The following is a 15,824-nucleotide window of genomic DNA, read 5'->3' as shown; positions in this document are numbered from 1 at the left end:
CTATTATTTTAAACATATCAAGGAAAAAGGGAAACAGGAGATTAGAAAAAACAGGAACTACAAATTTCCTCTTTGGGCCTCTTTAAAAAGGATGAAAATAAAAGAAGATTATTATGATATAAATGCATGTAGCAATATAGACATGTATCCAGTATAATGTTGATTATAGACCTTGGTCAAAATGAAAGTCATTGATGTAGAGAGTCTGGAAAGAGATTTTAACAATGAACCAGAAAAGCAGCAAGTTCGAACAGTTACCTGTTCACAGCGAAGAAAGAACAAACGGTTTTCTTTAGAAAGTATGGTGTCCGGACTTTTGCAACCATTGCATATGACATATTCATCTGAAAAGAACATGATGATTATAGCTATTAAATATGTGTCCATTACAATTAGGAAACTAAAAGCACATGATATTTGCAAATGCTGAAATAGCAAGACTGTCAAATATCCTTCTTTAGAAACATGCATTTGAAAGACACATCATGATCTACCCTTGGTTGTGAGATTCAACAACATTTTGGGGTTCAACTCTCAAGCTCATATGAAATACGCAAAAGTTCAATGCACAACCAAATAGTTCAGTACTAGATCCACCAAAAGATCAAAAGGAAAAGAAAAGGAAACAGCAAGTGTAATTTTATCGTGTCCATTATGGAAGAAATCATCATGACTCTGAGTACTATCTCCAAACAGTGAAGACAACACAAAGTCTGGTCATTCAGAAATATATGGGATCCAAGCAGACCCTTTGTAGTTTGTACACCATTATGGCATTACTTATATGACATTTCTGTATGCACTTTAGTTCTGCCAAGGACAAGTTGATATTGGTAACAACCTAATTATCTTTGTAAATCAGAATACTTTGATCAGCATAAAGTAACAAAACAATTCGTAAACGTAAATACTGATATTAAGATAATAAACTTACTGACATATCTTCTTAGGATACCCTCAAAATTCTTTGGAGCAAATCTTCCCTTAACAACCAATCTCTGCTGCCCATCAAGAGATCCACTTGTTCCCATTTCAGCAAGCAAGAACATCATAACATGCTCAGGCTGCCTGTGCATCCTGGAGAGCAAATACTTTGAGAGATGATATCACAATGAAAAATTACAACATCGTGTATGTGGGTACATAAGTTTAGATCTTATCATCTTAAAGGCTTCTTTCAGGTTTATTTTTCACTCGATTTGCAATGGTTGTGCACATTGTAAGTATCATAATCAGAGCTTCTAGGTAAGGAAACAAGGATCTCATGATGGAAAAAGGAACCAGATAATATGGAGGTTCTCATAGCTGGCCACAAGCATACTGTAGATAGGTTAAGTTTTTGCATAACTAAATTCTTTTGGACCGTTGGTCTTTGATCTTTTACAGGATACTTGGAAGCAAAAGGACCTACTGACTCTGCTATCCATGCCGGAATTGAGATTACTTCAGACTAACAAATAATTATGGGTGTGGACATAACTACTAAAATGAACTTCAAAGTCCTAAATATGTCTAGATTAAGCTAGTACATCTAACATATTGTAAGCCATAAATTTACTCATCATGGCATGGATCCAATAGGGAGCACCTTTCTTTGGAGATTGGAGGCATGCTTTGGCATATGGCATGACCAATGCACTCTACATCTTTTTTGTCCCTCAAGGGTATAAGGCAGATAAAAGAAGAAAGCATTCAGCAAGACAACGCATGATATTACCACATTAATCGCAAATGAGGATATGACATTTACAACATCACTGCTTTATATATAGCAGATCAAAATCACTGGCAGGAGACACTTCAGTCTCCTTTTTTCCCTAGTGTGGAGTGTGTATGTCCTCAAAGAGAAAGATTTGCATTATTTCCACACACACAGAAAGAAAGGAAAGAGAAACAGAACATCATCCAATACTTTTAAGATATGTCAATTGATGAACTATCTCAGGAGTCCTGCTATATTGTAAGTGTAAATGGCATTAGTTCCGTTAGAGAAATTTAAGTCAAAAGAAAGAAAAAAATCAGTGGTCACATATAGTCATATAGAGCAAGCCAAAGACAACAAACTGCATGAGGGAGCACAGAAGCATACGTCTTGCATAGGTCCATTAAATTCACAAATACTGTCTTCTTAGTTCCTTCCCTGAGGACTTGAGGGGGCCTCATAACTGTCCTACGCCTATCTCCAGCAAGATCTGGATTATTTTCTCGTAGTATGATGAAAACTCTACCCAGAAGCTGTTAAGAAAAAAAATGACCAAAAAAAAATTTGTATATCGTCATCCTCCTGGAACCACACAAATTTACATTGTTAATGCACAAAAGTAGAGGAAAAAAAGGAGATTCACATATATAAAAACTAATCAGTTATAGCTACAAGAATGCTCCAGAATAGAAACTTTATGTTGCACTGCAAGATCCAAAAATTTTCTTTGAATAACATAAGCCTTTTTCTTACAGAAGTTTCCAATGAAAATCAAGTCAGTTCTTACAACCTCATAATCACTCCACATCCAATAAGCATACATAGGCCACAAGATACAAATAGGAAGGATATGGAAACACTTCTTGCTTATTTCTGAGTATACAACCTTATTCATACCATCACAGACACATCTAGTAAGATCTGTTTTTCAAGACAACAAAATGATTTGCACATCTAGCACATTAACATTTGCATTTAACTCTTTTGATCCAATTCTTCTCAACTTATTTAAATATTTAGGGAGGTCCATCATGCTCATAAATCACATGATCAGGAGTTAGCTATGTTGCATTAGCTTTTATCAAAACTAAGTCCACAAATAATTTTCCAACCTAAGGCCATAAGGTTAGTCAAAGATAGAATTCAATATATTAACCAAGACAAATTACTTTTTAACTATAGTAGTATAGCACCCAAATGATAATCTTGTAGCCCCACTCTGATAAGTGATAATATGCTGGATCTATGATCAGCTCAAATTTTGGATCAGCTGAATAGACCCATCTCTTGATGAGGTAGTTGTCAAACCATCATTATTATGTAATTTATTAAATGCAGCGTTAAGCTAAAAACATCTAGAAAACAAAAGGCTAATGCAAAGGTGTTTTAAAGGCCAACGAGAGGAGGGGGTGTTCTCAGGATAATAATTACGTTAAGAGGGAAAAAAACCAAAAGGTGCTACTGAAGAACTCCTGGTATAAGAAGAATAGCATACCTCTTCATACATATAATCACGGCCACTTCCTTCCCAAGGATATTGAGCACCTCCTAGCATAATGCCCTCTCCTTCCTCATCCTCTTCTATTTGGTCATCTGGATAAGAAACAAACATAATTCTTGTAATCCTTTGAGATATAACAGAGGATTGCTAAACTTGCCTACATTTCCCCAATAGCGCAACGACCTTTGCAAAACAACAGCATCGTGCACTTGAAACCATGGATACTTACCATTGAGGTCTTCTCCAGTGTCCCCATTGTCATCATTGCGGAAGTCAGTTTCCACCTGAGACGATAAGAGATAGCATCACCACAAAGCTGGCATCCTTCCACAAATCAAAAACATAAGCATGTAACATCAGATACAGAGAATACAAACTGACCAGCTTCTTTTTCTTCTTTTTCATGCCAGAAAAACTTGGTTCATTTGACTCAGAAACTGTACGAGTAAAAGCGTGTCAATTTTTGCAAACCTAAATCATCTTCACTGCACCTAAGATTAGTAGACTACAGGGACAAGAAATAGGAAATCTTAATAATTAGAGTAACAGAACATCTCCTTCTTATTCTTCCTCAATTAGCTGCAATATTTCCTTTACACAATGAGTTCTAATCTCCTCTACATAAGCATGCGCATGCCTTTTGGCATAGATGATCCTCTGAAAGTGGTCACTTCTCTCCTTTTGTTCTTACTACACTTATCTTGACGAAATGTTCCTACCACCATACATCACTAATTCCACAAGAGGTATACCTTTTAGATTTTCGGCCTTCTCAGCTAGATTTTCCACCTCATCTGCAGGATCTTGAATCACCACTTTCTTCTTTTTCTTCTTCTTTGTACGATCAAAGGGTGCAAGCTAAACAATAATCACGACAAACAAAAGAATTCATAAGCATTCTTATATAAAACAAACAAAAGAGTACTGTTTCAATTTTACAACTTAAGAATGCTGAAATTATTTTAATTCAACGATTTGGGTATACATACTAAAGCATATTGCAATCCATGAGACAAAATAAATCAACTGTATGGGCTAGAGAAATCTCACCTCTTGCACCTCATCCTTCGTCTCAGATGGGTTCTCGCCCGACATAGTGGATACCTCTTTTACCTCTCAGACACAGTGCCAATCGAACCCTAAATAGAAAATTCGAAAAGGAATCAACGATTAGTTCCCTTTCTTCCTTTTATATAGCATGGAGCAAAGGGATCTAAAATTAAGAAGTACGGAACCAAAGAAAACCTTAATTCTAAATATCTAATACAAGATCGACTAAAAATGGGAGAATTTATCTAAAAAGATTAGGCTTATTACGGGAACTAAATGCAAGCTAAAGACAGTAAAATAGATTTCTTTTCTTTTCTTTTCTTTCGAGTCTGCCGACAGAAAATTCTCTCCCGAAGTTTTAGTGAAAGAAAGAGAGGATTACCGGTTCAACGAGAAGCTCCGGTTCAGACATGATCAGATCCGATCCAATGGGTCGATCATTGGGTTGAGTGGATTTGACGAGTAAAATTTTAACACCTCAAAATTTCTTGTCGAACACTTTTAAGTCAAAATACAACAAACAGAAGGCTTGAACGGGTTAAGTTTAATATAATTTAGTTCGAATTATTTTTAAATGAGTCATATTTATATTTATTACTTTAATTTAACATTATTATTTATGACACGCTAACTTATTTTATGATCCGACAACTACATTATGCATTTATCATCAAATAATATAAATCATTTTATGATCCTAGTAATCTCATCATGTTTGAGCTTGAGCTAGGTAGAGAGGGGGAAAATGAAAACCTCTAGACCTAGATTGGATCAAAGTTCACGTCAACAGAGCCTCGCCTAGAACGACTACCATAGGGGAGCTGGAGCACTCCTTAGAGCAACGAGTGGTTTGCTCTTAGCTATAGCATGGGAGTCTTGCCCGGCGGAGTCGACTTTGCATACTGAGGTGTGAGCCCTCAAACTAGGTCTACGGGCTACGAGTGGCTAAAGGTTACAACAACCTAGTAGTTGAATCAGACTCCCTAGGGTTGGTCAACATATTGGATAAAAAGGTTGGGTGCCCTTGGAGGTTAAGAGGGTTAGTTGTTGAGTATTGCATGTTGCTTAGCTCTTTTGGTCAAATTTTCATTTGTCATATTTTTTGAGGAGGAAATCATGCGGCAGACTAGGTGGCTAAGTGTGGCAAAGATGAGGCCCGTTGTTTTGTCCGGACCCCTAGATCTCGCCACCATCCTCCATCTAGAAGCTCTGGTCTCTTACAAGGAGTCACACTCAACTGTAAGCAGCTTCTTATTTAAAAAAAAAAAAAACTTAAGCTTAATATAAAAAAGAAATGGGTTAATTATGTCGACACCCCCTGAACTATACTCGGTTTTCACGGAGACCCTCTAAACTTTTTTAGGTTACAATGTCTCCCATAAACTTCTGAGAAATTTCAATGTCACGCTTCCGTTATTGTGCCGTCAGAAAAATTGAGGGAATCAGCTTAAGTGGCAGTCATTTTTGACAAAATTAATCCAAAATAACCTAAATGCCTTTGTAACCTTTATATGACTCTTTAATTAAATTAAGGTAAAAAGATATATATTAATATAATTTTGATTTTCTTATAATGTTAATATAAAAAAGACGCTCGATGATCTTCCTTCCCTTCACCATCACCAATTCTCTCCTTCACCATCGCAAACCGATGCTACCATAATTGTGGCGTTAGGCAATGAGGAGGCGGGGAGGCGATAGTCGGCAGGGGTTGCGATTGCATCATGGCAACGTCGGCGGTGTCGGGTGGGTTGCGACTGCTACGTCGATCACACATATATAAAGAGCTCCCCTACCTCACCTGTTTCATATATAAAGAGCTCAATATTCATTCATCACCCCAACTCTCCTACCTCCCCTACTCATAGTCCAAACTTCAGATCTCCTAGCCAATACCTAATTCCTAAAATGTTGTATTTATCCTCTTCCACCCCATTCTCCTCCTCTTCTTCCAGATTGGCTTCTCCCTTTCTTCATCCTCCTCTACTCCTAATAAGGAGCAAAATTAATGTTGCTTTGGCCTAGACATCAATAAACAATGAGAGACGAGGCAATGTAATCAGAGAACAGTCATATCTCTTCTGGGAATGGAGCTCACTACGGTATGAGGTCACTCAACATCTTAAGTTCAAACGATAGTTCCAACTCTCTTATTTAATACAAATGAATTAGTTTAAACTAATAAATTCCATCTACCAAGATAGATTCAAAACAAGAGGAATAGTGGGTTAGATCCATAAATTTATTTCGCACTTTCACAGGTAAAAACACACTCCCAAAATTTCGCATTTATCCTCTTCCACCACCCTTCTCCTCCTCCTCTTCCTTTTCTTATTCTAGATTGGTTTCTCCCTTTCTTCTTCCTTTTCTACTCCTGCATCATAATCCCCAAATTTGTAGGAAAGAGTACTCTGTGGGCTCCCCACAATGGTGCTGGGCATGACGATGCTGGACATGAGGGGGTGACGAGGAGAATTAATGAGGATATTTAGATACTTTCACAAATTAATATTTTTTGTTGATGAAACTCATGACCTCGTTGACTTGTTATAGGTATAGTTGGTCATTACGTATATTTCGTAGCTGTCGTTACTTATTTCACTTTGTCCTAAAGTTTATGGGGGACATTATAACCTAAAAAAGTTTAGACGGTCCAAAACCAAGTATAGTTCAGGGCGTGTCAACATAATTAACCCAAAAAGAAACAAAAATAATCACATACTTATCGAGACAAAGAATAATAAAACTAGGTTACAGAAATGGCTCTATTGGTCTGTAAAGTAGTGAGGAGCCATCTCATGGAGTCGGCCATTCCAGTCTCTTTGCAGAAACGGTATGAATCTTTTTGCCCTTGGGTTGATCAATAGATGACAACACTGTGTAACGACCCCAAAGAGGCAATGGTTATGATCTCTTTGGAGCACTCTATATTTCTCTGAAGCGACTGCTACAATCATCTTGGAGAGCATGGGATCTAGTGAGAACTCTGCCATCTTTCGCGCCATCTTTGTCAGCTCGTGGCGGGTCTAGTGCCCCCGAGCAATGCCTCTATCGGTGGGGGGATCCATGATATAAAGATTAGCTCAGTCGTCGATGCCTAAACTCTTGACGGTGAGCATGACATTAGCGAGATTCGACAAGGTGTTAGCTTCCATGTCATGGTTCTAGCTCTCTCCTGTCCTTCGTGAGCTTAGAAAGCATGGATTTTGCCCATGTCTCATGGATATCTCACTTATCCTCAGCCTTAATTGGGACATAAGGAGTGATCGATGATCTCTCTCTTTCTTCTTCTCTTTCCTTTTTTTTTCTCTTCGTCTCTCTGCTGCCACCTTTCTCCCTTCCACTACCATAGCCCATAGGTGTTTGAGGATGTGCTTTGATACAGCGTCGATTATCAAGTTGAATTTGTTGTTCGATTTTTTGCTTTCTTTGTTTGGTCTATAGACTATAGCTAGGTTTGGGGATCTCGTTTTGATCTGATACAATGCGAACCTAATGGAACCAATTGCCTCCCATCCATCACCCAGATGAGTGAGTTAAGCTAGCAAAATATGGGAAGGGCACTCAACTTGAAAATAGCACTCAAAACCAAAAATTAGCAATTAATTCATCTCCACACGATTATCCAAATATCATTATCTCCTCCTTATCAAATATTTTTACAATAAAGTAGGGTGGACTGGGCAGTAAAGTATGGGAAAGATCATGAAATATATTGTTTAATATTTTTATTAGCAATTATTCAATAGTAACAAAGCCAATATATGGTTGTTCTGCAAAAGGATACGGTGAGTACCACTCTAGCTACTCTGTTTTCGTGGGTACAAGGGAAACCTCACTATAGGCCCTACTCATAGACATGCACCCATGTGGCCTAAACCGGGCTAGCCCATCAAGGTATGGACTTACGTCGGTACCTGTCATCGTCCCGCATCATGTCGTCCCCCATTGCCCATCGCACGATGCACAACTTAATAGGAAGGTAGGTGCAAAGTAATACATATACTGGGGGGGAGGGGGGATTGCCGGTAATGTTAGCGATGTTCTCGAATGATTTTCTTGGGACCATGATGGATAACAAAATAACACAAGCAGCTAATTCTATAAAGGTCCCGATCTATTATTTTTAGGTCCATAATTTGGAGTGGGTCTATTTTTGGCTGGTTAATTTGTCTCAATGTGGTGCACGGATCTTGTCCCAGAATCACAACATCAAGATCCATATTCATTTTTGTTTGGAGATATTAAAAGTAGTGATATAGTACCAATTCTTCAAGCAAGAATAGTGTCCTAGTACTAAGACATCAAGCTAGGTTCAACTTATTGGTTAGGAGCTGCATTAAAGGATAAATAATTGTCACCAATGTTGCGCCATAATTTGTATCCCGTGATCTCTATTAGCTATATAAATATTTTGCTAGTCAAAAAACATTGGTCATAGATTAATCTAGATTAATCCATAACTGGGCCCCACCAAGCCCAAGGTGGTGGATGGTGCCTGGTGGCAGCCAGATGAAGGGTAACTCAGTCATTTTAGCTTCAGACTAGAAAAACACGTAAAGACTGCTACTTAATCCAACAGACAATGCCGTGACACATCACCATAGGCCCTCGACATCCAAATAAATAAAACCCCATTATCATAAAATATATAATTGCACCTCAAAATATATAACAAAGCAATGCAAAGATATAAATGTATGCACGACTTTCCATGCCCAACCGTGGAATTTAAGGAATGCTTTCTCCCCCTACCCCTACTACACAGTCACGCGAATCCTCCACACACAATAAAAGCTTTGCATCGATTAATTAAGCATTATAAGATATTAAATATACAATATAATTACTAGTAAAAAACTCTCACCATCCCAAAGAAACTCGACATGAGGAAAAGGAGCGCGGACCGGTGAAGGGGGGACAAAAGGGCGAGGGTAGTATTGTCATTTTCCTCCTTCTAAACTGTAACGTCTTCGACGATGAAGTCGTCAGCGTCGATGTCACCGAGCTCCTCATCCAAGCATAACGGCGAGTAGTGGAAGTTCGTTAGATTTAACGGCAAGAAGTCCATGTCAAAGCTGAAGGTGTCCACCTTGCGACAGCCGTGGCCAAGGAGATCAAACGGCGTTTTGTAATCGCCATGGTGGAGGACGAAAGTCGGCGAGGAGAAGGGGTAAGAAGTGGGGTCACTTCTTTTGGAAGAGTCGGAGATCACGGACTTCGTTGCCTCTATTATCATGGTTAGCGTCGGCTTCGAGAAGTTGGTGATGGCGTTAGCTCCTTCGAGCCGGACTGCCGCTTCGTCATAGACAGCGGTGGCTTCCTTGGCGATGTCAAAAGTCCCGAGCTAGAGCCGCTTTCTGCGAGCCAGATCTTGGATCTTCGCCGCCCATCTACCCCAAGGGTGCAGCCTCACACCTCGAAATTGCCTCCAGACACCACATAAGGGTGGCGTCCCCGTAGGCCTGCGAGCGGCCATGGAGAACTCAATCCCTACCTCGTGCACATGACGCTTCACCCGTTGATGGCGGATGAGTCCACCGGATTCCTTATTGTTGGAAGAGGAGTTGGTGGCATCGGCGTTGGTGAAGTAGATCCGGACGAGCTTTCGCCGAAAACCGAGAGCCTTCTTGGATCTACAATGATTTATAATGCCGGAGACCGTCTTCCTCATCGAGATCGATAACTCTTAACACTTGATTCGAGGTATCGTCAAAAGAATTCAGAGAGTGTTGAATAAGAATTATAGGAGAAAATGATGGATCGAGTTATAAAATCCTCAAAAATGAGATGTGAATCATAAAATAGATAAAATATAGGGCGTGATTTGTAAAAATACATTTAACTTCTGATGAGGTAGTAGAAGAACTTAAATTTACTATTCGAAAATTAAAGAGCATAAAACCGCCAATATTATAACTAAAGGTTTGTACTTTTGTCATGCAAATCGCCCATTAGTTGGCCCATATTTGGAAGAGCTTATTGATGCTTGGCCTGGCCTATTATGCCTCACCCTCGGCTGATACGTCACGGGCTAATGGGCGATAGGGTTGAAATATTTCAGCCCGGCCCGAATCCGATCCAGCCCAAGTAACTTATGACAATATTTCATTCACTACCCCAGCCCAAATTAAAAAGAACTGACCACTAAGGCCCAAATCGCGGCCCATTTAAGCTACTCCTAGGGTTTTCGTGGCTAGGATATCTCTCTATATAATGCTCTTCTTGGCGTCTCGCCCTTTTAGGGTTTACTATTTTCCTACGCCTTCGCCTTCGCCTCCGTCGTTCCTCAATAGGATTTCGCCATGGGGAGAAGTAAGCATCTCGATCTCTACTCTCTACACTCAATTAAAAGTACTTTTGGCTGTACTCGATTGTTGCTCTAATCCTTGATGATGGAATCGATTTAGATTTATTTCTTAAGCGATTTGTTGTTAACCGATTCATATATGTGGGTTTTGTGCAAACGATTAGAGAAAGTGGGTTGCTTTGCGGATTTCGCTTACTTGGATTTGAACATCTTTGGATCTTAATTTGACCGTGCTTGATGCTATGAAATTGATGTTATGAAAGTGATCATATGAACGGAATCTTAGATAGCATGGAGAACATACAAATTTCATATTCTTATTTGCTTGTTGGATTGGTGGGTTATTTTGTATTCGTTAAGCTCGATAATTGTATTGGAAGAATTTAGCTAGATTGCCGTCTAGAAAAATTCTGTTAGATCTAGTTGCTCGACCTTGGCAATCGTATGCCCATGATTCAGAAATATGTATATGTAACAAAAGTAGATGTTACGATGTATCACATGCAGGGCCTGCAAGATGCTATCGTCAGATTAAGAACAAGCCTTACCCGAAATCAAGGTATTGTCGTGGTGTTCCTGATCCAAAGATTAGGATCTATGATGTCGGCATGAAGAAGAAGGGAGTTGATGAGTTTCCCTTTTGTGTTCATCTGGTGAGTTGGGAAAAGGAGAATGTTTCGAGTGAGGCTCTTGAGGCTGCCCGAATTGCTTGTAACAAGTACATGACCAAATTTGCTGGGAAGGATGCTTTTCATCTAAGGGTGAGGGTGCATCCCTTCCATGTACTGCGTATCAACAAGATGCTTTCATGCGCTGGAGCTGATAGGCTCCAGACTGGAATGAGGGGTGCTTTTGGGAAGCCTCAAGGAACCTGTGCTAGAGTCAGCATTGGTCAGGTCCTCCTTTCTGTGCGCTGCAAGGACAACAATAGCAACCATGCCCAAGAAGCTCTCCGTCGTGCCAAGTTCAAGTTCCCTGGCCGTCAAAAGATCATCGTCAGCCGGAAGTGGTAAATATCAGATCTTTTTCGATTCCTATTTGAGGTTGTTCTTTTAATTCTATTTTTAGTGTTTGACCCTATGAATATGATGGTATTTGACATGTTCCTTCTACTGGGCAGTCTCAGATATTCTATATATGCAATTTTTTGTCAGAATTCTTCTTTGTTTCAATGACATGGAAGTTCATATCGAAATGTTATATTTCAGGGGATTTACCAAATTTAGCCGCACTGACTATTTGAAGTGGAAGAGCGAAAACAGAATTGTTCCTGATGGTGTCAATGCTAAGGTATCTAGATTGCTTTTCTAGTTCTGCATCTATATGCTAGTTATGCCAGTTTATTTGGTTTGTTATAAAATTAGCATGGGAATGCTATCTTATTCTTTAATATTAGCATGTTTCGACATCCTAATATCAGATAACCTGTTCCACCTCATTCGTCTGCAGCAGGCACCCCTTGAACACCATAGGCAATGTTTTTTTGCTTGAAGTATGTAGAATTTCCTGAGTTGATAGAAGTGCTTAATTGCTTGACATTGCTTCTTTTTCAAACTGATTATCCTTTTCTGTTACATTAAGAATTGTTCTATCAACAAGAATTGTTATAACGAAACCTCGGAATTTTGGGTTCTAAACTCTTACTGTTAGATTCCTCTGGTGGTATAACAAGTGATGTGGGAACGAGTCCTCTTTCCCAGCACTTCATGAGGGCTTAAGTGTACATGGGATTCTGCTATAGCCCTTTCTGCTCCCTAGGATTTTAATCGAACCTTTGCTTTACCTCTGTGATTGCTGAAAATGTTTCATCTGCATGTGAAGTGCATTGTGAACAAACTTAATGTGTTTCTGGAGTATCGTTCTTTGTCATACAAGTTTATTTGCAACGCATGATGTAGATTTTATTGGCATTTAATTGTGCAGTTACTTGGATGCCACGGGCCACTTGCTAGGCGCCAACCTGGAAGGGCCTTCTTGCAAGCATCAGAAGCTTCTTAGATTCTGGTCGACGAATCTGTACTTTTGCTCAGACTTATTTTAGTTGCTAAGACATCGTTAAGTCTCATTCTGTATTGTGTTCCCTCAGCAACTTCTCTCATAAGTAGGAGTCTGCTGCTAGTTTTACTCTCTGTTGGATGTTGCTTTAGCACATTTGTGTTTCTGTCGCATTGTGTGCCCTAACTCCTGTTGGATTGATGTGGATCTCGAGAACTCTGTTCAGTCTTCCCATATAAATTTTGGTCAGTGGAGCACTCTATGCCTGAAGGTAGTATTAGTGAGTTTATGAATGGTCTACTTTTGCTGCTGGGCTTGAGCTTTTACTTCTTTGCTCTGATTATGTGCTTTGCAGTGCGAACATCGCTAACTGATGGCTAGTTCACATCTTCTCTTTTGTTGCAAATATGTAGCATTAAGCACAAATGGGTCTATTTATAAGTCGATAGCAGCAGGAACACAACTAGACTATATAATTTACATAGAAAGTGCTTATGAGAGTCTAATATTGTATTTTTTTGGGGTGCAAATACTCTCTGAGGGAGTGATTGAAACTTTTAGACGGGCATCATTTCTTTTACAATTCACTTGGGTGTACTATAAGCCCTGTTTGATAAACATTACATCTCTCCAGTGTTGGAGATGAAATACAACATGTATTTTAAACAGGCTGACGTGAGTACATTCAGCAGGCATGAGATAGAGGCCCATTTTACAATGCAACATAACTTTCTTATATTATTTAATGATATGGAATTAAATATATTCTTTATTAATTACTATATTACTATTAGTAAAGATATCACTATATCACTACTCTTTTATTAATTTAAATAGGCTTAATTATACCCTCTTGGTGCTTTAATTCAGTACAACTTTACTCCCTCGACTATAAAATTGTACCCTTAATATGTTACTTTATATGATATATTACTAATTAGTGACTTGATAAAAACGATTATGTGATTTATATGATTACTGTGAAAGGGTGCAGTATATTATTACTATATCTGACTTGATAATTTACTGGACATAGGAAACTGGTAGAAGTAAACGGGGGGCTTAATTAGTATCAATATTCGGTCATTTGGGATTGTGATAATCTTATATTCCGGTCATTAAACATGATTGGACATGGTATCGACACTTATAAAGGAAGAAAGGAAAATTATATTTTATCTGATGGTTTTTAACCTATAGTTTTATTTATGTTAATTTACCATAGCATAGACTAAATTACAACCAATATTTCTTTAATATATTGAAGTAAATTACAGATTGAATTTAAATATCATTATTAAAGACAAAGTTATATAAAATTAAATAAACTTTTCAAGCATCTAAAATAATACTGAATAGATTTTAAATAATAAAAGATGTGACAAATATATGTATAAGAGTTTTTATTATAGAGAAAAATATATTATATTTTACCCATTTGTTGTTTGACTCAATTTCACAAAGTACCTAAGTATTTTCATTTTAAGCTAAAATGAACCCATTATCTTTTTGCCATATTTAACCATACTAGAAGTTAAATTTAAAGATCCTCTTTAAAAAATAAAGTTGTGAAAGTTTGAATATTCTTTTCAATGTATATAAAATAATATAAATTAGATTTTAATGACAAAGATATTAGAAATATGTTAAATATGTGTATGTATTTCTCATATTTTTGTCATCCGAAGTTATATTATTATTATTTTAGATTCATTTAAAAGCCTATCAAATTATCTATAATTTTATCTTTAATAAAAGATCTCCAAATTCAACTTTTAATACGATCAATGCATCTTATTTAAGACAATATACATGAGATTAAGTACTTAAGTTAAAAATACAGAGTAGATTTGTGAAATTGAGCTAAATCATAAGAGATTAAAGTATAATTAATATTCTGTTATATCTTTGTTAAACAATCGATTTTTAGTTACATGTACTGTGAAATTTATTCAACCTTTTATAAATATGTTTTCAATGAGAATCTTTAAATCTGATTTATAATATGGTCAAATATTTTTTTAAATAGTAAAATTTTAGTTTAAATACAATCATAAGTAATATAGTAATAAAATATAATCTTTCCCATAAAAAACATTGGCCACGATACTAGAACAGTTTAGATCCCTAACACCAAAATTACCCCCCAAAGCCTGAGTTTTTGACCTAAATAGACCTATCTCTTAATTTCTCTTTATATTGAAATGGACTATATTTTAAATTTATTTATCATTTAATTTATCGTAGCCCTAACAAAAATATTGAACCAAATAAACCAAATAAAAATGCTTAATTAATCAGTATTTCTGCCAAGGAAAGACACTGGTACAATATTTTTGTTAGGGTTTAGTGAATTATATCAAATGACCCCCCACCTCTTCCTCTTCCACTCTCTTTTCTTCCCCACTTCTCTGTCTCTCTCTAACTATCTCACATAAGCCGTTTACGTCTACTTTACAGGAGTTTTGGAACTCTATTAACCAAGGGTGTATATAATAATCTCTACAAGTGGGCTTAAAAAATAAAGTATCCCATGCTTGACTGTATGATTTATCTCTGCAATTACTTAAAGTCAATCTGGATTTGTTCATCCTAATGAAATGTTCTGCTATTGAAATCTTTATTGTGTCTAGTTTGATCCAAATTCTAAAGCCTAAATACCCTTGTTAGTGACCACTTCCTCTGCAGCAGGCACTCGAACGAACACGTCAGGCTGCGTTCTTTTCTTGGAGCATGTAGACTTCCCCTAGTTTATAAGAGTTCATAATTGCTTGATGTTGCTTCTTTTTTCCTAACAGAGCTCTCTGTCATAACTTCTATTGCCTTCTAAAAAGACCATTACAACGAAAACCTATAAGGATTCTAGTTTCTAATGTTTTATTCTAACCAGTGATACAGGAATGAGTCCTCCTTCATCGGCAATTCATGTGGGCTCAATTGCACTTGTGATTCTGCTCAATGCTTTTGCTCTTTGATTGTCAACAATGATTCAATCGTATGTGTGCAGTGTGACAGGAACAGATTTAATGTGTTTCTTGAGTATTGCCTGTCATACTCTTACTTTTATTTGCAAGATCTAAGGTAGATTTTGTTGGCATTTAATTGTGCAGTTAGTTGGATGCCATGGGCCATTTTTGCTGCACGGCCACCTGTAAGTGCCTTCTTGCAAGCATCAGAAGCTTCTTAGATTCTGTGCATTCATTTAAGCAGTCGTTTTGCTCAGACATGTTTAAAAGATGTTTCTAAAACATCTTCTAAGTCAGTTC

General features: G+C 37.6%; 2 protein-coding genes across 2 annotated transcripts; one reads left to right on the top strand and one right to left on the bottom strand.

Annotated features, from left to right (window-relative positions):
- Positions 1 to 9,600: 9,600 nt before the first annotated feature.
- Positions 9,601 to 9,927, bottom strand: LOC140779276 (pathogenesis-related genes transcriptional activator PTI6-like). Its single transcript, XM_073124288.1, has one exon. It carries the CDS (start codon positions 9,925 to 9,927, stop codon positions 9,601 to 9,603), a length of 327 nt encoding a protein of 108 aa, XP_072980389.1.
- A 545-nt stretch (positions 9,928 to 10,472) lies between these two features.
- LOC140779314 (large ribosomal subunit protein uL16) lies at positions 10,473 to 12,868 on the top strand. The gene is made up of 4 exons (XM_073124334.1): positions 10,473 to 10,568; positions 11,071 to 11,572; positions 11,772 to 11,853; positions 12,487 to 12,868. The coding sequence occupies exons 1-4, from the start codon at positions 10,559 to 10,561 to the stop codon at positions 12,559 to 12,561; spliced, it is 669 nt and encodes a 222-aa protein (XP_072980435.1). The 5' UTR covers positions 10,473 to 10,558; the 3' UTR covers positions 12,562 to 12,868.
- The last annotated feature ends 2,956 nt before the right edge of the window (positions 12,869 to 15,824 follow it).

This window comes from Typha angustifolia, chromosome 15 (assembly GCF_048772165.1).
Source record: "Typha angustifolia cultivar Huaian chromosome 15, ASM4877216v1, whole genome shotgun sequence".
Classification (NCBI taxonomy): domain Eukaryota; kingdom Viridiplantae; phylum Streptophyta; class Magnoliopsida; order Poales; family Typhaceae; genus Typha; species Typha angustifolia.
This window is presented reverse-complemented; position numbering and strand designations above follow the sequence as displayed.